Here is a 23,519-nt window from a genome sequence, read left to right as displayed (position 1 = left end):
CTAAGGCCAGATTGCACAGATTTTGTCAGCATTTGTAATGCACGTCTGTGAATACATCAAGAAAAACTTGTTGCTTCAAGTCCTTCCCCTCTTAGTCTGGAGACCTAACTATCCAGCGAAGTCTCTACTTTCAGGTATTATTGTTAGGCCAAGTAAGAGAAAAATACTGTCTAAATGTCATATGCTCTTTTACAGAACTTCATATGCAATCTGCCATGAAAACAGTGTTTCTGACCTCAAGAGGAGGCAAGTTACATCAGTTTCAATGCTTGGAATGATCAACCCAATCATTTTTCTTTTAGCAGGCATTTAGCTCTTAACTTGTATTAAGGCCACAGAGCAATACTGGTTTTCAATAAGCCACATCAGAAACAACCTACAGGTCCCACATTCTTCTAAAAGCCCACAAGCAGAGAATAAATAAGATTATGATGTCAATTTTCCAGTGGATTGAATAGACTTCTGCAGGATTGAACAACACACCCAACAGTCCCCCTCTGCATACATGCTCCTGGTAAGAAATTATTTCACTGCTCTCCAATTATTTTTTTTAAACAAAACTGAATTGGTTAACAAATAAAGTGTTTTAACTTTGAAATCTCAACTTTCTTTAAAAACTGAAGTCTCAAATAAAAGGAAATTTAAGATTTCCCAGATTCACCTAAATACTGGGTCCACATTTCTCAAACATTAACTGAAAACACACAGGGTGGGAGACTCTTTTTCTATTACTGTGACTATAAATATAGTCATCTGGACAGACTGGCCAATCGTTCTGAAAAGGTCCGATTCTACTTCAAGTTGTCTCAAGATCAGTTCAATGCCTCACAACAGTTACTATTTGAATAGATAGTACCAAAAAGCTTAACTAAAACTTTTTGCTGCATTATTTAGTATTTGTAATAACTAACAGCCCTCTTTTTTTTTTTTTTGTCATTCTTTTTAAGAACCACTAATATCCACACAAGCCTGATAGTCTCCAAATAAAACAGCTGTAGGCTGCATACAAACTCACAGTTCAGCTACCTGCTCTGCAAGGATTTTGAAACCTGCCCCTTACTCCAAGAACTCAGCAACCCCGGGGAGAGACACAGTGTTTTTGCTTTCCATACTTTTTTTTTTTTTTTTTTTACATTTTGTTGCAAAGCCCGAGTTCACTCCGACGCGACTTTCGCTGATGTCTAAACCATTAAGGCGAGGGTCCCCACCTGCCAAGGAGCTTACTGCGGTTTATTACAAGGCCTCTAGCTGCAGCTTCAGGGATCCAAATGCGTCTCTATCCTTGAAGAGGCCCGACCTTTGAACGTCGTTCTACCCAGCCGCTACTCGCACCCCGGGAACGCAAAAACAAAGATCCCAACTCTCCTCAGCAGCCCCGCGGCGCCCCTTACTTTATGAAGCGACCGGCGCCCATTACTCGGCTCGCCGCCGCCGCCACCTCCTCGCGCCAGGCCCTGGCCGGAAGCGAGGGGGCAGGCCTTCCGCTGGGCGCGAGGGCGGTGGTTAATCGTCGCCGGCTCCCGCACGCGCCTGGTACCGCCCACGGCCTGAGGCGAAGGGGGGGCGGGAGCTGAGTCCCGCTCCGCCCGGCCCCGCGTCCCGCCCCGCACCCCGCCCCTCCGGCCCGGCGCTGGCCTCCGCAGCCGGAGAAGGCCGGGACGATGCTGGAGACGCTGCGGGAGCGGTTGCTGAGCGTCCAGCAGGACCTCACCGCCGGGTGAGTAGCGCTTCCGGCCCGGCCCGGCGGGGCTGGTGCGGGAGGGGGAACGGGAGAGGGACTCGCGCCCCGCGGCCGGGTGGGGAGGGGGAAGCAGGTGACCGGGGGCTGAGGGGGGGGAGGGGGAGGCGGGGGCTTGGCCCGGCGGGTGGGAGGAAGAGGAGGAGACTGGGGAGGTGGCACCCCTGTCGGGGTCCTTTCCGCTAGCCGCGGCTGCCCACTGCCGGCGGCGGTGTCCCGCTAGGTGCCGGGAGGGGCTGGAAATGCAGCCCCTGGGTCTAATCCACGTCCCTAGTCCTTTCCCGCCGGGGTTGGGTGGCTCATGGCGGGAGGCTAGCGAGACCCGGCAGCTGCGCGGCAGTCTGCAGCTGCGGTCGGGAGCCGAGGGGAGGAGGTGCCGTGGGGGAGGAGGTGCCGTGGGGTTCGGGAGCCAGCTGCGGTCTGGGGAGAGAAAGAGGGAGAGAGAGACTGCTGTTGTGAGAGAATGAGGGAGGGAGATGTGAATGGGATCAGCTAACGCGCTTGAATTTTTTATGAAGTAACTGACCTTCAGAGTTTTGTAGATTAACGTGCTTGCGTAAAGAGCATCGTTGTACTCTATTCAGCATATGAAAAGCTTTTCTTTCCTTGGAAGATGAGTTACTGTCACTTGGGGAAAAGAAGCGCAGGAGAAGCGGAAGGAGCAGTCCCTTGCCTACATTAAAAAGTAGAAAGATATTCTTCCTACATTGCCTCACAAGGCTTTTTTTGGAGAGGCCCTGTATTAATGCTGTTCTTAGTACGAGCAGGTGGTGCAAATGAGCATTGCTGGAAAGTCAGTAGATGGCCAGAGAACAAGGTCATATCTGTGCTGCAAAACTGTTGGCTCATAATGAGCCACAGGAGAGTATCGTGTTGTAATCAGTTTCTTTTAGAAATTATGTTATGGCTGCCTTATAACACCCCGTCATAAATATTTATATATAGTGATGGATGTGTATATACTCTAGAAACTTAAATACTTTATAATGGCTCATTTGCACCAGTATATGATGGTCCAGAGAAATTGATAGAATAAGCTACCAGTCAACCAGATAAATTGTTTATATGCCATCTGTTTCAACAAACAGTAATTGACTATTAAAATGTCTTAAGAGTACAGACTAAGGCATTGCTTTATTGCTGTCTGTCTTTCTGTTTTGCTGTTATTTTTAGAAACTCTCACAGGGTTTGATGCATCAATACAGTGTAAGGTTCTTTTGAAAAAGGGGTTTTTCACATGATGAAAGAAGACAAGAGAAAGGTCATAACATGCTGGGTCCTGTGGTCCTTTAACTCTGTATCTCCATGTATTGCTGCTGTGGAGTCAATGTTTCCATGTAGCCTCTAATTTACCTTCCTTGTATTGCAGTGTTTTCTCTTTTGAGAACAGTCTGATTTCATCATTTCTATCTTTGTGTTCTGGCAGCTCCATTAATGTGCCCTTCTTGGAGTGTCCCTTCTTTAATTTTTTTTAATCTGGGATATATTCTTTGTTGCCATTGGAAACCTCTGTCTTGGAGCCATAGTAGCAAAGGCTGTGGAGAGCATCGGGTTTTTTCCATCCCCATGGATGCATGCCAGAACATGACTTGCCCCATTTTGCCTCTTTTCTCTTCCTAGACAATGCAACTGCAATACCATAGTGTTTTGGATTACCCTGTTCCCTACACTACCAAAATGGTAATAAAAGTAATTTTGTACTGTTAGGGCTTTAGCTCAAAATGGTCAAAACCCAGAGAAAGTATTTCAGGTGTCAAGAATGTTGGGCCAGTTGTGGCCAAATTGTTAACTACACATGAATGGTTGCAAAGTGGAATAGTTGGACTTCTTGAAACATAGAGAAGGAGAAGCTTTTCCAGGGCTTCTAAGGAAAGAATATCCCTTCCAAAGGAATAAGAAGATGTTTATGTACAGCTGAAAAAGATTAAATCTGGGGTTGCATAATCTACAGAAAGAGCAGTTTAGGGTTATTCGCCATTTCTGTGTACAAAGAAATGAGGTCCCCTTTTTCCTGCTCAGCTGTGTCTCCTGACTACTTCTGTATATCCTGTGAGTGAGGTATCTAGATTTTGACCTGTTTACCTGCAAGCAGTCTTCTGCAGGAGGAGGAAAAAAAACCCCCAAACAATAGTGAGCTGTGTTTGTCTGTGCGAGGGCAGTAATTTGTGCACTTCTGCCAGCTTGAGTGATGTGGCTCACAGTATCTCTACTTGGTACAGAGAGCACTGCTGGAAGGGAGCCAATTGTGTAGTCTAGTGATAAATCCCTTAACCTTTACTTCTAACTGCCTGGCAGATATTCCCGTAAGAGAACTGGTAGTTGTGACCCAACGTTTCCCTGTATGAAGAGGAGTACTGCTGTTGCATGCTGGGGTGCATACTGGGGAACGTGTCAGAGGAGTGGGGCAAATTGCAGAGATTTCTGCAACAGTGTTCTTCCTCAGTGTGCTGTGGTTCTTGCTACTTGACTATTATGAAAAGCTGTCTAACAGGGAGTGGAGACCTGCCTTAGCATGTCTTTTCTCAAATTGCTAGCCACCTATTTTGCTGTAGAGCTTTGAGGTTTCTTCTTTGAGTTCCTGGAAATTTGTGGTGGTGAAGACTGGGGGAATGATTTGGATTACCCTAGAAGCAGCCTGAATAACTATATTTTAGGGTGTTTCGTAGTCACTGGGTCACTCAGGATTACGTATCTGTGTGTCACGTCTGCAGGTTATCTATCTCATAGTTCATTTCCATCTTGCTCATGTCTGTATGTCCTTTATTTCTTCCTAACCCTTGCTGTCCTGGATGGCTGGGACTCCAAAGGCATAGAGGCTGAGGGTATCCATCATTTTGGTGGTCAGAGAAGAGCAGGTTTTGGTTCTCACTCTGCCATGCCAACTTGACTAGTGTATACGGGTTGACTGAAAAAGAGTAGAGTGGAAAAGAGCTCTGTGTTGTGTGGGAGGGTCATTTGTTGTTGGTTGGGGTTTTGTGTTTGTTTTGTGGGTTTTTGTTTTGTTTTGGTTTTTTTGTTTTTTTTTTTTTTGTTGGGGTTTTTTTTAGGAGAAAGATACCAGTCAGTTTGAAATTCACCATAGGTGAAACAAGCCTCAGATATGCTCAGTGGCAGCACACTGGTGATGCTGCTGGAGATTTTGATAGTTGATGGAAGAAAAGTTGTGCTTGTGCTAGTTTTGTGTTGGCAGACTTATGGCAAGTGGGAAATGTCTCTACGACAGCCATGCTTTTCCTTGGCACATACACCTTCTTGTAAAGGGTGTTCTTCAGGACTGGATTGATTATTTCTATGCAGATCTTTAATACCTGTCTGCTAAGGAAACAGTACTGAGAGCTGGATGACTTGGATGTATAGCTCCCATTAAACTTTTCATACCAATTTACTTGATGCACTTGTAGGAAAAAAATCTCAATTTAGAAGCAGTGTATGTGGAAATAATTTCATATGATAGTCTCCACAAAACTAAGTGAAATTTGATTTATTTATGAAATAAGCTGAAACAAAATTAACTATGACAGACTGGAATTAACACATTATGTGTTCAAACAAGTTGTTCTCTGTTTTTGGTGTTGGAAATATCTGATGGTTTTGTTTTGATTTATAGGTTGAAGACTTTGGGCGACAAATCAAGAGAAGCAAAAAAAAGCAGGCAGAGGTACTTTGGAACATCTTAATGTATAGCATTGATCTAGAGTGTTCTTGTTAAAGAAGAATTTGAAAGTGGCTCATATATATGAGCCAGTTACAAAAACATTTGTATGTAATTTTACAGAATATTTTTTTGATAACAGAAAAGCTTAACCCTAATATTGAGGAAATACTTTGCTTAATAGAACTTGATTGATAGGCCTAAGTATTTTCTGATGACATCAATCAATTTATAAATGACTATTGAAATGATGTGAATATTTAATGTTGTTGTAATACTTTATAAAGGATTCAGGTTGTAGTACACTGAAATGTAATTATTTACAATCTCTGAATCTCCTACTAAAATTGTAATTCAGGTTTTTTAGTGCAAGAACAGAACTGAGCCTTTATATTGTGGAAAATATATGTGTAATGGAGTACTTCAATTATCTGTTTTCATCTCTGTTGCAAGATCTAAGAATTGTGGTGGGTTTTTTATCCTCTTGTGTTTTAGTATATTGTTCATTCTTTCAATCTGTGTAAACTATAGTGAAAGACTACTATCTGTAAATTATGTCTGTGAATGTTGCTTCTTCAAATAAGCTCAGATGTTTAGCGTAAAGCATGTTCTTACTAAAACACAGTGTGTAGACAGAAATTAGTCTTAAAACAAGCCCTGACCAAAAAATAAGGCATCTGAAATAAACTGTATTAAGTTCTGAAGCTTAGTGTTTGGATGAAAAGGATTTTTTAACACAAGACTGGTTGTATTGACAAGACACAGAAACTAAACTAAGAATAGGTGAAAGTTTGAATAAAACTATTTTAGGCAACTGCCTTCTTTGTATCTTTCCAGTCTGTAATGTTTTGGTTCATCTGATGTACTGTAAATATCCATCACTTTTTCAGAAAAGCACTGAACAAACCAATTGGATCATCACAAACAGGGGAATGTTGGGGTGATTTCTGTTTTGCTGATAAAGTTCTGGGACAACTATAGCTTAGCTTGATTGTAAGGATGGCTGAGAGTTTGTGTGTCAGGATCAAAGGAGAGGCCAGTAAGGGTGCTGTTGCAATGGGAGTTTGTTACTGACCATCTGATCAGGGAGTGGATGATGTCTTCTCTGAACAACTTGAGGAATTCTCTGTATCGTTAAAACCCCATTCATGTGGGGGCCTTTAACTTCCTTGACATCTGGTTAAAGAACAGCACTACAGGATGCAGTCCAGAAGAATTTTGGAGGGTGTCAGGGATAACTTTTTAATACCCTCCTCATAACTTCTTTGGCATGCAGGATTAGCCTTAGGAAAGCCAGAGCTCACCTGCAATTGACACGAGATGTCAAGAACAAGAAGAGCTTCTAGCCCTGCATTGGTAATAAAAGGCTGAACAAAGAAAATGTGGTATTGTTGATACATGGGGTGGATGATGGAGTGACAGCATATGTAGATGCAATTGAGGTACTGAATTCCTTTGTTGCTTCAGTCCTCACAGACAAGGTCTCCCAGTCCTCTGTGCTTAGTGAAAAGAAAAAATTGATCAGTAGTGGATGAAGATCAATTTGGGGAACTCAATGTATAAAAGCCCATAGGACCATATGCGCCAAGAGGTAGTTTATGGAATTCAAGAGGTACAAATCCAAAGTCTTTCCCTGTGAAGAAAGTATCCCCTGCAACAATACAGACTGGGGCTGACTGACTAGCTGGAGAGCAGCTTTGCTTGGAACGATCCTGGGAGTCTTGGGAGACAGCAAGCTGAATGTCAGCCAGCAGCATGCCTGGTAGCAAGGAAAGCAACATCTTCCTGGGCTGTATGAGCAAGACCACAGGCAAGAGGATTGAGGGGGGTGACTATCCCCTGCACTTGGCACTCCTTAAATCACATCTAGCTACTGTTTTGGGCCCTGATGTAAAAAAGACATTGATAACCTGGAGCAAGTTTAGTGGAGGGCCACCAAGATGGTTTGGGTTGGAACTCTCTGCATATCAGGTTATCAGGGAGGTAGAGCCAGACTCTTGATACTGGTGCGTGGTGGCAACACGAAAGGCAATAGGCATAAGTTGAAACAACTGAGGTTCATACAGGAAAAGGCTATAAGGTAAAGCTTTTTCCTCATGAGGGCAATCAAGCAGTGGAACAGGTTGCTCACAGAGCCTGTGAAGTTTTTGTTCTCTGAGGTTTTCAAGTTGCAACTGGTCAGAGCCCTGAGCAAGCTGGTCTAATCCCATAGCTGGTCCTGCTTTGAACAGGAGGTTGCACTAGAGACAGCCTGAGGTCCCTTCCCACCTCGCCCATTCTATCACTTTTCCCTTGGTTTAAGGAAAAAAATAAAAGGTTCCATTTACGGTATTTGGTTTTTTCCATTAAAATTGTTTGGATGACAATGCAAAGCAGTCTATTTTGGTAACATCAAGATCTTCTCATAATACATCCTTAAAAGTGCTACACTGTTAATTTTCTTTAACTTATGATAAATTGCCTTTATATTTTGAGCTGTTATTAATGAAAAATGTATGCATTCAATAGGAGATCATTAGAGCATTAAACTGGCAAAGCTTCTTTAGCTTAGTATTTATTTTTAATGCAGAATACATTAAGTGCAATATCTTTATTGAGAGACATAAAGAACTTGTGTAGTAGTCTTATTTTCAGAAAATTTCTGTCCCATTTTAAGTTAAAAGAATGTTCATCCTGCATGTTTGTTAACTGTACTGGGAAATTATCTCATAAAAGTTGTTTTTAATGGACATAGTAGAAAAGAAGTAAGAATGGACTACCTTTAAATAGCAAGGGGAAAAAAAACAATCCTAGCTTTGGAATATTCTTGTAAGATACACTGCGTAATGCGTTTTGAATCAGAAGTGACAAAATGTTTGTGGAAGTCAACAGTAGGGAATGTTTCTGGGCTCAGTATATCTGTCAAATGCAGATGTGTGTGCACGCATGTTTTATAACAGCCTTCTATTCATTAACAACATTTGTATAATTACTATTTGTTTTATAGAACTGTTCAGTGTTTGCCAGAGTTTTCTGCTGGACTGGAATTACTGAGCAGGTATGACCTTCCATTTCTTTCTTAGTGTCTGCTTCCTTTAATTTCAGAAATAACTTCATTAGGTTAAGAAAATTAGAAGAAAATGAAGGTGTTACTAATACCTTTTTTGGATGTTCTGCAGTGAGTAGAGTGGGGTTTAAAGCTTGCCCATTTCTTAAGTGCTGTCATATTAGTGAAACAGAAGTTCTGGAGGAAAAGCAACATTTGAAAGGTGCCTTTAGTTCAGAGTCTAATGCACAGGGATGAAGGAAATTTTCATCCCTGTGGTTTTAATTTGACGTTTTATAACTTTTACATATTTCATATGGTTTCATTCTGTTATAATAGAGAAAGTATGCCTTTCATTGCCATGAAAAAATGTGTACTTAATCATATTTTTTCAGAGTAACAGATGCTATTTGCATTATAAATTTCCTTTGTATTTTTATCTTTAAAAAAAAAAGTATTTTCTTTTTTGGGGGGAGTAGACTTGTGATTATAATCTTCTTAATTATTTTCATTTTCTTAGTGAACTTGGGTTCCAAATAGTGCTTAAGGCTTTTATGTGTAGTCTTATAAATATTGCTGGGTCCATTTAGCTCTTGATGTAAGCTAGCAGTTTAAAAAACATTAATCACTTTTTCTTTGAAAGAAATTATTTCTTACTGTATATTTCTTTCTGATATTTACTGTTCTACCAAGATAATCACACAGCATTTTAAACTGTTATTTCTGATAGTCCCTGTAAATATAAGCACAGTGGCATCTGTGAAACCCTCTTCCTTTGTAAGGGGAACACAGTAAAAAGAGTCCTTTGTCTTTCTTCTCTTCAGATATGAAGATGCTTGGGCTGCCCTTCATAAAGGAGCCAAAGATTGTGCAAAAGCTGGAGAGGTAAGAAAAAATAACAATGCCACACCTGAAATATTTTAAAATGTCTGAATAATTTTAAACTAAAATTTTTAGTACCAGTGTACTGGGTTGACCCCCACCACTAGGTAAGCACCCACACAGCCTTGTTTACTCCCTCACCAGTGGGACATAGGAGAGAACAGGAAGAACAAAAATGAGAAAACTCACAGTTGAAGATAAAGACAGTTTAATAATTGAAGGACAGAGGAAAAAGCAAGTGGTGCAAAGGCAGTCACTCACAACCGCCCGCAAGCAGACCAGTGCCTAGCCAGTCTCAGAGAAATGGTTACCTTGGAAGACCAAACCCTTAGTTTTTATTGTTGACCATGGTGTTACATGGTATGAAATATCTGTTTGGCCAATGGTCAACTGTTCTGGCTGTGTCCCCACTCAACTTCTTGCCCAGCCCTAGCCTACTCGCTGCAGGAGGAGCGGGGACAAGTGGGGAAGAGAGAAAGCCTTGATACTGTACAAGTACACTGTTCAGTAATATCCAAAACAGTGGTCTGTTATCAACACTGTTTTGGTCAGAAATCCAAGACACAGCACCATATGGGCTGCTATGAAGAAAGTTAACACCACCCCAGCTGGATCCAGTAAAACCAGTATAGTGAAAAAGTAATGCTTCATATTGCTACTTGGGAAAAATGCCAAGTTGCATTGTTTTTCACTGTGGTTTTAAGATGGTGTTTGACAGGCAGCTAATGGAATGGATCAGAATGTCCAGTTCCTCTTGTTTCTCACATCTCTTCCAGATTTGGTGGTAGTCAGCCTACAATTAATATTCCTAAAGCATTAAATATAGATATTGTAAAAATAGAAGTTCTCTGTGATCGTGTTTCTAACAAGGTATCATCTAACAAGAATTATCTGTATTTCATTCTCCTGTTTACTTTCTGATATTTCCATTACTATAACAAACATTGAGTGTGAAATTTCCTACTACTTTTGAAGTACTTTTCAACTGATACGTTGACACCCAGAATTTCTCATCTTCTGTCCTTTTTCAGATGGTTGCAATCACTACTTGCACTTAAGCAAAAAATATTGATTATATCAGCTTACTGTTTTTCTGTGGGATATGTTAAGTATAGAATGATATTAGAAACATGACTTTGTCAGAGTGTGACAAGAAGGTGATGGTAAAAATAAGACACATCCAGAAGTTCAGGTGGTCAGTTTTTGCACTCTTCTGCCATTATTTGAAAGATTTTAAGTTAGCTGGGAATATTATTTTGAGACTGCTTAAGACATCTTAACATTGACAATAAATGGCAATGTAAACAATAATGTAATGCAAACATTAAATAATGTGATTCAATGTAAACAATTGCCAAAATGATGCTGCATGTTACTGCTGTAGCTCTTTAAAAGCACTGGAGGGGACTGGGAAAGTACAGAATGTATTTGGGGTTGAGGCATGTAGGTGGGTTAGTATCAGGGTAGGGCTGTTGCCCGACACTGTTTGCTGCCCTCTCCTAATGGACAGGAAACAGCAAGGTTTGACTTGTTTGGCTGAGGAAGTGTCTGTTCTTTCTCCTAATTTTGTTCAGCTTTCCTGCCCTGGAAGTAAAGTGACAAGTTGTGTGGTTTATTTCTGGAATGAAGGGAAAGGATCAGTTGCCTTCTCTGGAGATTTTCAAGGCTCGCCTGGATGCAGTCCTGAGTAATGTGCTCTAGGCAATCCCCTTTAGCAGGGGAGTTGGACTAGATGATCTCTAGAGGTCCCTTCCAACTCTGAAAAAATTCTGTGATTCTGTGAATTCTGTGATTCTGTGAAAGGAACAGTCCAGTAAGTGCTATCAATGCATTGATCTGCTGTTTTGGATGTCTGCACCAGACTTTCAATTTCAAACCCTGTTGTAAGGGGCAGACAGTGTAAGCTGGGTGGCCATGATGCAGAGCAGCACTGAGCTGTGGGGTTCTCTGTCCTGGCTGAAACCATCGCTTTGGCAGGCTGCATCCTCCCTGACTCTACTGGTTTCCTTAGGAGTCTTCTCTGTATCTTTTTCCAATAAATAAAAAACTCAGTGCTTAATGTATTTTGAAGAGGTGCATTTAGAGTAAGAAAGATACTATTTGATGTTCTTCTTTCTCTTGTTTAGTAGTGTGGCCCACCTCTTCCACGCATTCCACTGAAAACATTCATGTTTTAGAGATTAAGTTCTCTCTGCCAGCATTGCGTGTTTTACTGCTCATGATGATTTCTTTTTTTAGAAGATATCTTAAATGACTTGCCTACAATTTTGTAATACTCACAATAGTTTGCTTTAAAAATTGTAGTTCTGAAAACTGTGAGGTTTCATATATATAAAACCAATGTAACCTTAATCTCACATATTATGACTGCTTGAAATGTTAGAACGAAAAACTTCCAAAAAGACTTTGATATTTTCCATGAAACTCAGATGTTTACTTTTGGGAGAATCCAAAATATGTATTGCTTCTGTTTTTTTGTTTCTTTTATAAAAAAGTAGACAATACAGGGCTCAATAAAATGAGAATTGTGGAAGCACACAAGATTGGCTGTAGTATATCAGACCTAAAGGTCCACTTGTCCAGTATCCTATTTCTGGAACTGACCGGTAGCAGATAAAACTGCTCGTGCTGTCTTATTTATAAATGTTGAATAGAGAAAGGAAAGTGAAAATTTCAAGCTTTAATTGCTGCCTACAGTCTTACCATGTTAAATTGTAGATGCAAGCCACCAGTCCCATCTACAAAATTGTCCTAAAAATACTGCTTTTCGATTATTGTAATTTTAACTGAATTTAGTTATCTCTGGGCTGAAATGTTTTTCTGGTGTTTGCCCCCATCTTATGGTGAATTTTTTTGGGGTGTGCTTTACTTTTTAACTGCTATAAATCCAATAAAAATATATAAAAATATAAATCTCATTCTCAAAAGTAAACTTGGCTTTATTTGAATAAGGACGTTGGTCTTCTGAAGTGTTTCATTATTCACTGGGGTTTGGAATAAGTTTTCTAACCTTGTCTGGTAAAACAGGATGGCTTTTTGACAGGGATAGGTCACTGGAGGAACTGGAAATGGGAGAAGTTGTCATTCTTCTAAAAGAATCTCTCTCAAGTGGGTATAATTGTAAATTTTTGAGAACTTCCTTTGCCGGTTGCTCAGACTTTTTCAGTTTCTGCAACTAAATTCTACAAAAACTGAGGAATTCAGAATGCAGATAACAGCCATGTGCTGCAGTTGTGTGCAAGAGGAAGAATGGGTAGTGGAACTTAAGAGCAGGGAAATTAATTGAATCTTCTCAAGTATCATATATAAGGGAAACATCTGTTACTTAAGGTCTCTTGATCTTGCTGTTTTTCATAGACTCTGACCTATATCAATAAAACACTTCAACAGTGTATTCTCTTCTCATTATACTGTTGTATAATAAAACTTAGGAAGACTCAAACAACAAAGATTGACTAATGTAGAAGTGTGTTCTTAAAGACTTGCAACTACTGCAGTTAAGTTTATCAAGAGCAGAGCAGCAAGACTGTTATAAAGGCAACTTATTTCAAATGTCATTCCTTTTATTTCACTTTCTTGACTATTTTGAATATGCAGTTTTCAGTTTTGTTGTTAAAATTAAGTCAGTATGACTAGCAACATTAAACTGTTACTGATCTAAATAAGCCTAACATTGCATCACTGCAATGTTGTTATTGTGTACCAGTGCAACGCTGCTGTCAAAATGCCGGATGCATGTTATTTAGAGTTAATAAATTCCATAAAATATTTCCTGCATTGATTAGTATATGAGAAATAACTTTTAATCTTGTTTTGATCAATGCATTTTGATATAAATATTTCATACTACAGGGGCTTTCTTAAGCGCGTTGTATATTTACTTGAGAAGTACACAAGTGGCAGTGCTATAGGCTTGCTATGCTGACCTTATGCTTGCAGATGCATTAATTCTAAAAATTAGTCAAGATGCTCATAAATAGGTACATAAATTTGCAAGTAAAGAACCTGTTTGTTTCAGCTGGTGGATAGTGAAGTTGTGATGCTTTCTGCACATTGGGAGAAGAAAAGGAACAGTCTGGTGGAACTACAGGATCAGCTCCAACAAATACCTGTGTTTTTAGCAGATCTGGAATGCCTCACGGCAAACCTAGGTAAGGTTTTATAGACATAAGACATTCAAGTCAGTACAGAAGATTAGACTGAAGTTCAGCTGTTGTGAATTTTGCAATTATAAAATTTAATTTTGCTTCCCAAACACATCTTTCTATTGTAAAACAGTAGTTCTCAAACAAGCTGGATTTGTAAAAGAGCAAAATTGCTAGTGGTTGCTCTCGCAGTAGTTAAAATGTTGTATGTGTCGTCATTTGGAAAAAAAAAATTGTGACAACTATATGTCTTGCTGTAAACAGTTGAAAACTATTATTCTTGAAGCCTTTTTAAATTTCTAAGTGGTGTTAACACTCAGGTATGTAGTTGCTTATCTTTGATTGAGTCTATGTCATTTTATATAATAGTTGTTTTAAATCATCATGGGGGGGAGGGGGGAAATTTGCCTGGTGTGGGACGCTTTCAAGGCAGAAAATTTAATTTTGTTGAGAGTAATTGTTGGTTCCAAAGCTGGTTTCCAGAGTTTAAGTAAGCTATTCTGAAGTGATACCCAGCTTTTTCATAGGTGAAACTAGCAATGCTACATATTAAGGTGACCAAATACCTCATGTTTGTTTGATGGCTTCCAAATGTTATAAGTTTACCAAATGTTAACCCGTTGATTTAATTTTAAAAACGAAAAGATGGATAGATGAATGCTTTAGTGGACTACTTCTGGAAACCTCTTGTACAAAACAGTTGATCCACTGTTGAAAATGAAATTAGGAAAAACTGTTCTTGCCTCTTAGTCTCTGAAAAGGTCTGGTGTTACTGAACCTTGAAATGGGCATGCAGCGTTTGACAAGTAGCAAGCCTTTCTGTCAACAGTAGGCCTCTTGCCTCTTGCTGCCTCCATGAAAATCTATTCAAGTTGCATCAAATTAAAGTTTTGAAAAACTGCTGTCTGTGCATGGCTTTTAGTAGCAAAGTTCCCCAGGGACTCTGCCTGCACTATTCTTACACCAGCTGGGAAGTATGCAGAAATTCTTCATGTAATTGCACCTCCTGTTTTTTGTGGAGTGGGCTGGATTTGTGTGCTGGCATCTGATGTGAAGAAAAGGAGGGTTCTTTTCTGTGTTCAAAGGCTGATTTCTCATTCTTCTATGGTCAGTGGATATGCACAAATCGGCTTTTGTTCCTAAGTAGGCTGGTAATAACTTTGCTATTTCTTTCTGAACCAAGGAACATATTTCATTTTTATTGCAATTTTCTTATACCACCTTGTTTAGTAAGGCTTTATCATAAGGCTTTATCATAAGGCTTTATCATAAGGCTTTATCATAAGGCTTTATCATAAGGCTTTATCATAAGGCTTTATCATGTGTGATAACCATTTAATGTAGGCTTTTTGAAAAGCTCAATTATTTTCTAAGGAAATGTCAATTCAAATAATGATTTATTTAAATACTGATTTTAATAATATCATGCACAAAGTGATGCAGTCCACTGGTAGACCAAAGACAAACAATATAATAAAAACGTAATGGAATTGTCTTTATAGTTCATCACTACAAATGCTATAAATCCTGATGCATTGGGGTTACCTTCCCATTCCTAATGTTATAGTTTTATGAACCAGAATTAATCACTTTTGTGGAAAAAAAAATCACTTTTGTGAAAAGAAAAGTAATAATTCTGTGTTGTGACATGGTATGCTTCTAATAAATCTATTAATGCTTTCATTTTGAAAGTAGATAGGGAACCCTAGCTGCTTTTGATAAAAGAAGTTTTAGATAATGGAAGTGAACCTTTTTAGTGTCCCAGTTAAAACTGGTACAAGTCATGTACAGATTCTTCAGCTTTCGCTGTGTATTACAAGACAGATTTTCATTAGCACTTTATAAAAAGTCCTTTAATGTAGGTACTCACACTATCAGTCATCCTTCATATCAAGTAAAAAGTCTGTGTCTTCATTTGATAAATTTGTTGTATTACGCAACTACTTGTAGCTGCTGTTGAAAACTTCGACAAAAAAAATCCTGTCATGTTGAAGTGAAAAGGTCAGTTTTTTCACTTCCAAGAGAAGTCTAGTATCTGAATCATCATTTAAGCCAATTTTTATTTGAGATGTTGCAGAAAACATCTGCTTGACAATATCTGATATACTTGTCTTAATATGAAATATGCTTCATCTTTGAGTATGTGCATGTTGCTCAAATATCTCTTTTAATTTCAGCAAATCAATGCACACAAACCTTGATCCAAAACCAATTTCCACCCCCCCATTTTTTTTTTAAACATCAAAGCATTAACTTGATACTGGTTTCAGAAACCAGTGGTCGTGAACATAGGTGACAGATCTAATGTAGGGTGAAAATATTTAGATAGGTGAGACTGGGAAGAAAATAAGGCTGGGTATACAGTAACAGAGATAAAAGCCATTGCTTCCTTATCTTTAAAAATATTTTTTTCCAAGTATGGGTAAGATGAGTGTGTAAATCCATTAGGGGAACGGAAACTTTTCTTGCTGCTTAGAGGAGGTATCCTTGTTTATATCTTGAGAGAAGGACATGCTTTATTTTCAGATTGTGTATCAAGTATGAAAGTTGCCATTTTCTAGCTTTGCAAAATTCAATCCTGTTTGTTCAGAGAAGCACAAGTGTGTTGCATAAAAGAAAAAAAAAAAGGCCATATACCCTTTGTTTCAGAAGCAGGATTAAAGTGTTCTTAATGGCCTCTTTAGACATTAAGGAAATGTAGTAAAACTTACTAAATGTCACAGTGATTAGAATATCTTTTTCATTAAATACAAGATTTTGATTTTGATAACATTTGAACTACTTTAAGAAATTAATACCCCATATTTTAGGTACATGTTTTGCAGCAAAATAGTATGTTTTAATGAAGTATACTTATTTTTTAATTTCTTGATAAAAATGCAAAAGATTTTTCCAGTTTGAATAATGCAATATACTTCCAGCAACATTTTGTATTCTGAGATTATAGAATTTAATTTTTGTTCATTTCATAAGTTTGTAGACAATCTCTAAAGCAGTAATTTTAGGAGGAAAAAGTGTAGTAACAGCCCATAGACTTATCTCTTTCGGCAAGACATGAGTGTCTTTGGGGAAGATATATTATTAGTTTAGTATTATCTGTTTATTAATTGTGGCTTATGTCAGGATTTAGATACTAGTAGGTATTGGTCAAGTAAAAGGGAATTTAAAACCAGACAGTATATTAATCAAGATTTTTCACAGAGCTGGCATTTGAACTTGTACTTCTGAATTGCGTTTGGTTACTTAAATAACAGTTTCTTTTGCGTTAGCATCTAGCAGTTGATAGCTCTTGAAAAAAAGCTGGATAAATGTTTTATAATGCAGAAGTCTAGAACACACATTCCATTAGAAGACTAGGTTTTACTGGTTTCTTTTTTATTTTAAAACTATTTTTCAAGTTAAGAGAGCTGTAAAAACTTTTAGTGTAAATGAGTAATGATTTGCTGTTGGGAAAATGTTTAAAGAAAGTAATATTTTATTTATTATTAATACTGGTTGACTAGTTGTTTAAACACTGCTGATACTTTTCTTGCTTTCGTGAGTTTCATTGAGATGAAACAGCATTTATCTTTTACTGAGAAAATTAGGGAAAATACTGGGGGGATGTATGTAAAACCAGGGAATTTTAATAATATAGTGTGATGATACCTATGTTCAGCGTTTTTTTTTTCTCTTTTGTGGGGCAGAATGCTTCAGTGGAGAGAGTTGTATAAGGTAGAACTGTATATATGTATATATATAAAAGGCATATAGTTTGGTGTTGTAAACTTGGGAATGTCTCTGGCTGGAATACAAAAGGAAAAATATCCTAGTATACTTGCTATGTAGTTTCAGCAAAGAAGCTACTTCAGCTTCATGTGAATGGTATGATACTAGCTGGACTTTAGATAGATCTTTTTAAAAACAAATCAAAATTGAGAGCTAGTAGAACTGTAATTATGTAAAGATTTTTTTTCACATGTTGCAGCTGAATTGAGCTCTTCCTGTATATATATGTCTTTCACTGCTCATTTTATTTAGAGCTTAGTAATCTGCATCCCTGTCTGACCTAGAGGTAGAGGGCATTTTGTTAACGTAATTGTTTTCATCCTTTCTGTTTTCTGCCTTTTTGGCTTTTAGTCAGAAAACAAATGAACTTTGTAAAAATTTCTTTCATACTTCTTGGTGGATCCTGTTATTTTGGTTGCTGGGAAAGTGCAGGAAGGCTGCATTTAAAGTGATAGTAGGAAAAAATTGAAAACTGTAATATTTTCTGGTATACAGCTGTCAATTAGCTTTTCCAGCAGTTTTTGTACTACTGCAGAACTACAGGTTACATAGATTTCAGTTAAAATAAATTTTATGCTGTAAATTTAAATTAGCTAAACCTTAGAAAGAAAGTGTTTTCAGGAACAAAATTGGGTTTTGTGATTCTTGAGTTTTAGATAAATACTTCAGTACCTGAGTAGCTGCAAAACAGCGTATGCGGATGGAAGATAATTCAATCTAATGTCATCTGATCAGACATTAGCATACTTTAAAAAAAATTAAAACTAAGAAATAAAACTTGTAATAGTGTTATACCTGTGATAGTGTAAGAAATACAGGCCAAACTAATATAATTGGAATGATGTCACCTGAAGAACAGCTATCTAATAAATATTATTTCTACCAAGTGTGGCATATTACTATACAGGAAAATTCTTAATCTAAAGGTACAATGGATTTTTTCCAGTCACCATAAAAATATTAAAAGGAAGAGATGTTTTTCTCCTTCATAGCAATGCTGTTTCAAAGTGAGATGGTGATTGTTGCCTGACCTGTTGATTGTGGGATTTGTTGAAGAGCTGAAAAAGAAGTAGTAATCTTGCAGGTATTCATCAGAACATTAGCTGGCTTTCTGGGGCAGATTCATTCTAGGTGCCACTGTGAACTATAAACTGGACATGAATTTATAGATTTCATTATTTTTCTAAATACCTTTTTAAAAGAACAAGCTTATTTGTGAATATAGATAAAAACTGTTCAAAGCATTATGGCTTAAGTTTCAAATTGATTAAATATGTAGCTTTGTTTGGAACTTGCTTTTTATGCACACGTTTGCATTTAGGTAGTAGAGATGTTAATTCACAGCCGTAGCTGATGCTATTGCTATGGAGCTAGTTAGTCTTCAGCTTCTTATGTGAAAGCAACTAAGTTTTCTTTCATTTCAGAAAGAAAAAATTCTAAACCCTGTGTTGCAGTAAAGTGGGACTGTTGTCTTCTGGAGACATCTTAGGTATTCATTCCTGTTCTTCAGGAGCAGAGTGTTTTCTTAAATTCCCACTAGAGGCTGCTCAAATGCTAGGGCTAGGAACCAGCTGCCCTCTAGAATTCGCTTTTATTCATCCTTTTTATTTTCCTCTTCTTTGTTGTTGCCTTTTAATATTATTTCAATAGCAAGTACAGCAAAGCAGGTGGTGGGGTTTTTAAGTGGAAAAAACAGTAGTTGTTGATAGGTACCTCAGTAAATTATCTTGAGCCCTGCTGTGTTTGTGAATTTTGCAAATTAATAAGTGAGCAATCGTTCTGAAAAGCAAGTTAGCATAATACAGACATTTGGATTTTAATGCACTCAGAAAAGTCCATTTTTTAAGCAAAAAAGGACCACCAGTCATAACTGTAGTCATTCTATTGCCCTTTGAATACATCTGGATTTTGTGAGAGAAAGTTGAGTATGTGGCAAACAATGCATGGTAAACATCACAGTCTGCAGACCTGAAAACTTTTTTTTTTTTTCATCAAACTTGTTTCCACATTAATTGTAAACTGCTTCCCCCTCCCCCCAAAGTGATCTGTAAACAGATAAATAATTTGAGGAAATATTTGCTGATTATATTATTCATATTTCCCTTTCTGACTGTTGTGGAGTAGTACCTTACTTGTTAGGGCATAAAGAAATTGTGTGAAGTAATAGGAGCTGAACATAAGAATATGCATGCTAGGAGATTTGTTTGTGATGTCTTAACTTTTACTTTTCTAGGGGGACCACTAGGATAGCAATTTCTAATTGAGTAATGGCTAAGAAAGTTGAAGTTTTGTGTACTCCAAGATAGGCTCCCAGTAGAATGGCCAAACCAGAATTGAAGATTTGACTGATGCCTTCAGCTTGCTGTTTCCTTCTTTTGAGCATCCAAAACAAATTAACTTTAAATCACTTTTTTCTACCTTGAACTTAATTGTTCTTGTCTTGCTTTATGAAGATTGTGTCTGTCTGTTACAGGCAAAGGTGAAACAGCTGTTTGCCAAAACTCAAGAGTTGCTTTAGATTTTCTGCTATTTCATTCCATCGTCTGTGTAGTTCTTTGCATTAACAATCATGTTCATACACTGCAACAGATGAGTGTATGTCTTCCAACTGCAAACTCCCTTTTGTTCTTTAGTTTCTATTTTCTTTGTAAAAACGTGATTTATCCTTCCTCCTGCAATTTACCTTCCCTGTGGTATAGGAGAAGTCCTGGCAAAAGGGTGAATAATAGTTCTGTATTCACACAGCTCCATCCCAGAGTGACTAGCTGGTTAGAGTTTGGGAAAATAGTTTTTCCACTTTGGCATCCTGAGGAGGGACATGGAGTCCAGCATTAATCACCTGCAGGGAGAGTGATCCTTTGATAAAAGATCCACATGAGATAATTCGAGTCAGAAGGAACCTCAGGAGTTCTCTAGTCCAAATTTCTACTCAAAACAGGGTGAGCTATGAGATAAGATCAGTTTTCTCAGGGCATTTCATAGGCGTGATCTCTTTTAAGTTGAGACTCTGAGCAATTATGGTTAAAGAGGAGATTAAGAGGTTTTGCATGATTTTAAGTGCATGGGTATCTAGAGGTTTGCCTATCAGTATATGTTGGGTCTTCAGAGTAAACATTCAAAGTCTATATTTTATATTATCATCAGGTTATGTAAAAGTTAAAATTCTCCCAGTATGCTTTACTTTTGCTTCATTTGAGTAATTTAAGATTAGTACTGGTTTTGGTGAGCACAGCTCTTATTCCTCAGATTGGTACCAGGCAGGAGGGGCTAAACTGGTAGTATGCCCAAGAAGCAAAATTAAATTATGTGTTCTCGATCCTTCTTTTCATGAAGTATGGACCACAAGCCTCTGAGACCAAGGTGCTGGGGCAAATATAGTGGTTCAGCATCTTACTACAAAGGGAACCTCAGATAGATCTCCCTTAACGTGGCTCTGCTGTCACTCTTTACATATGAACTGAAATTTGTTTATCTTTCTGAGCCATTTATATATGTGTAATTATTACTATATTAATGATGTACTTCTATGAATTCCTGTTTCTGTTCAGGTGAGCTGTCCATCTATTGAAACAATTTTATATTCATATAAGTATTTCTTATAGCCCAGCTAGAGGCAAACTTCGAGGAAATGGAGAATCATCTATTGTGTCTTGAGGACCTGTGTGAAGAGTGTGAGTTGGAAAGATACAAATGTATGCAGACATTACAGCTGGAAAACTACAAGAAAACAAAAAGGTAAATAAAACAATTTCTATAAATATAAGCATAAAGTATAAGACTTTTGCGATTATTTTTTCCCTGTATATAATATAATCCCTTGTATTTTCATCTTTTAAAGAAACCATGATCATTGACAGGAAGTTGCAAATTTATTAATGGATTCATTGAATGTCAGTCTAACTTGGTGATGAACAAAGAGTGTGTGTCTTTGGAAAATTATCACTACATTGTTGTTAAGAAATAAGTGGTGCTTATTATTGGCTACAAACAGTTGGAGTAAGGGCTAGTGTTAATAAGCACCAATAAATTGTTGTTTCTTTTCATCCCTTGCCCTGGTGTTTGGATTTCTTTTTTTTTCCCCATGTACTTGTAAAGTTAGGAACTGTATTTTCCTCTGTCTTTCAGTTCTATCCTATACTATGAGTACCTTTCACTCTGTGTGAAAGGTATTTATCTCCCACTGTTCTCTTACTTGTAAAAACAGGGCATTGCTACTTGGAATCAAAGTTCAACTTGTAGCAGTATGTGTGAAAAGTCGGAACCTCGAACTCTTGAGGTTCATGTTTACCTAAAAGATAAAGTAGCAAGAGATAAATGTTAAGAGCTTAAATAACTTAAACTGTTGATTTTCTTTGTTTTGTTACTGACAGTGCCAAAAATAACCTTACTGAAGGAGATAAGAAGAGCAGTATTAAGTCCATTATATAAATGAGGAAATGAGAAGTTCAATTGAAGCAATTTGTCAAAGGCAGTCTCTGACAGCCTTTGTTAGGAAACAGTGGGTAGGTGCCAATGCTGACACACCTGGAGCCAGCACTGACATGGGGATAACCAGGTTACTTGATCTATCCAACCCCGGGTGTGCTCGTGCTAGCCAGGGGAAGCACCCTCACACCTTCCTCTCTTCTCTAGATTGCAGAAGCAAGTTTGACTCATGTGGTATGGTCAGAATGACTGGTTTGGTTTACAGTCCTAATTAGGATGTGGTGATCAAGGGCGGGACTGTGCCAGACAGCACTGGTCACAATTTGTGTAGCTTATCTGTTTCCCTCTTTCTTGACCCTCCTTTTGCCATCCTTGTAGCTCTTTCTTTTTTTTTTTTAATCCCAGTCTCCTCTCAAATAAACAATCCACTCCTAATTACTTTTTCCCTATTAGTCCTAGATTTGCTACTAAAATGGTATTTCTGATACTGTTATCTTGGGAATCTTGGCCTTCTGTGGTGTTACAGCCGGTTAATGAAGTACTGCTGGTGTTGCAAGTTCTGCCTCCCAGCAGGTCTCCCGGTACCTTAAAGGTCCTCCTTCAATTTTCTGTGAAGTTTGGCTGTCTCTAATTTAACTCCCCTTTAGCCATGTATGAAATCCAACTATCCCTCATGGTGCTATCTGTAGCTTTTGTCAGCTTCTTACTATGTTATCTGTCACGTGCAGCAATTTCTCATGTCATGTCCTTTAGTTTTTCACATCCTGTTCAGTTAGCTTAACCTCAGGCCAGGGCATTGGCAATGGTCTTGTCATTTTCCTGCAGCCTGGATTCTCTCTTTCCCAAGCCAGGGCAACACCATGTTCTCTCTCTCCAGGAAGAGTCAACAGTAGTCGGTATGGCTGATTATTCACTCATTTGGACCTGTTTAAGTAATTAAATATTTAATAGTAATAATTTCAAAAATCTATATATGTGCTATTCAACCAAATAGCACACAAATTTAAAATGTGCATAAAGCAACAAATTTATACCCCCTAAAATATAGTAATCTTTCTGAAGTTTTCTGAGTTTTGTTTGCTGTCTCTGCCATTCTCGCTCCCTCTTCCCCTCCCCTAGCTTCTGCTTTCAACATCAAAATAAAGCGTTAAACTGTTGCCTGCTCTGCTTAGCAGCATCTAATCTAATTCTATAAATAGAATACTAAGCAAACTACTTAACGTAATTATAAGCTGATTACATTTGGTCAGATCTAGACAAAACAGGAAAAATGCAGGTAATTTCTGGTTGATCATTACCACTGTATTTATTTAGATAAGAAATTAACTGCTAGCTCATTACTAGAAGGACACTTGCCAATGTAGATACTTGAAGAATGAACAGCCAGTTAACTTAATGTGAGTGTGATTTGCTGTGTATGTTTGGGACTCATTCTGTCTTCCTCTCTTTAGTGTTTGGGGGTTTTACTGTGATACCAGCTACTGAAAGAATCAAGTGGGGGTTCAGGAATCTATGCTCTCTTTTAAACAAAAAATATTTTCCAGGAGTGAGTGGTTTTGTGAAGAAAAAAAATATTTCCTGTGTTTTGACATTATAGGGATGAAAACTGAGATGAACACAAACTCTAGGAACTGGTTATTTTAAGCATGTAACAAAAAGTAATTTTATTGTAAAGTAACTGTAGAGCTTAGGCTAGAAGCTCGTGTATTTCAAGTTTTTTGAAAAATCTTCCTATGTGAAAGATTTAGAAGAAAGTGCTTTAGGTCAATATTAAACCTTTGAAATGCAGCTTATGGTAGCTATGGGAACTGATTTTCAGAAATAGGTCTCCCTATTAAATAGAGCAACTTTATTTCAGTTCAAACAGATCATTTTTTTCCCTTT

At 38.0% G+C, this 23,519-nt stretch overlaps 1 protein-coding gene across 1 annotated transcript in view; it reads left to right on the top strand.

Moving 5' to 3' along the window:
- The first annotated feature begins 1,615 nt into the window (after window positions 1-1,615).
- DTNBP1 (dystrobrevin binding protein 1) overlaps window positions 1,616-23,519 on the top strand; it is a 75,703-nt gene continuing 53,799 nt past the window's right edge. Inside the window, exons 1-6 of the mRNA XM_082499562.1 lie at window positions 1,616-1,717; window positions 5,346-5,396; window positions 8,377-8,427; window positions 9,240-9,300; window positions 13,316-13,448; window positions 20,813-20,945. Coding sequence (XP_082355688.1) covers window positions 1,662-1,717; window positions 5,346-5,396; window positions 8,377-8,427; window positions 9,240-9,300; window positions 13,316-13,448; window positions 20,813-20,945 — 485 coding nt within the window. The 5' untranslated portion in view covers window positions 1,616-1,661. The remainder of the gene's footprint in view (window positions 1,718-5,345; window positions 5,397-8,376; window positions 8,428-9,239; window positions 9,301-13,315; window positions 13,449-20,812; window positions 20,946-23,519) is intronic.

Source organism: Vanellus vanellus (assembly GCF_965231255.1).
Source record: "Vanellus vanellus genome assembly, chromosome: 2".
Taxonomy (NCBI): domain Eukaryota; kingdom Metazoa; phylum Chordata; class Aves; order Charadriiformes; family Charadriidae; genus Vanellus; species Vanellus vanellus.
Note: the sequence above shows the minus strand (reverse complement) of the source record. Positions and strands in the feature narration are given on the sequence as shown.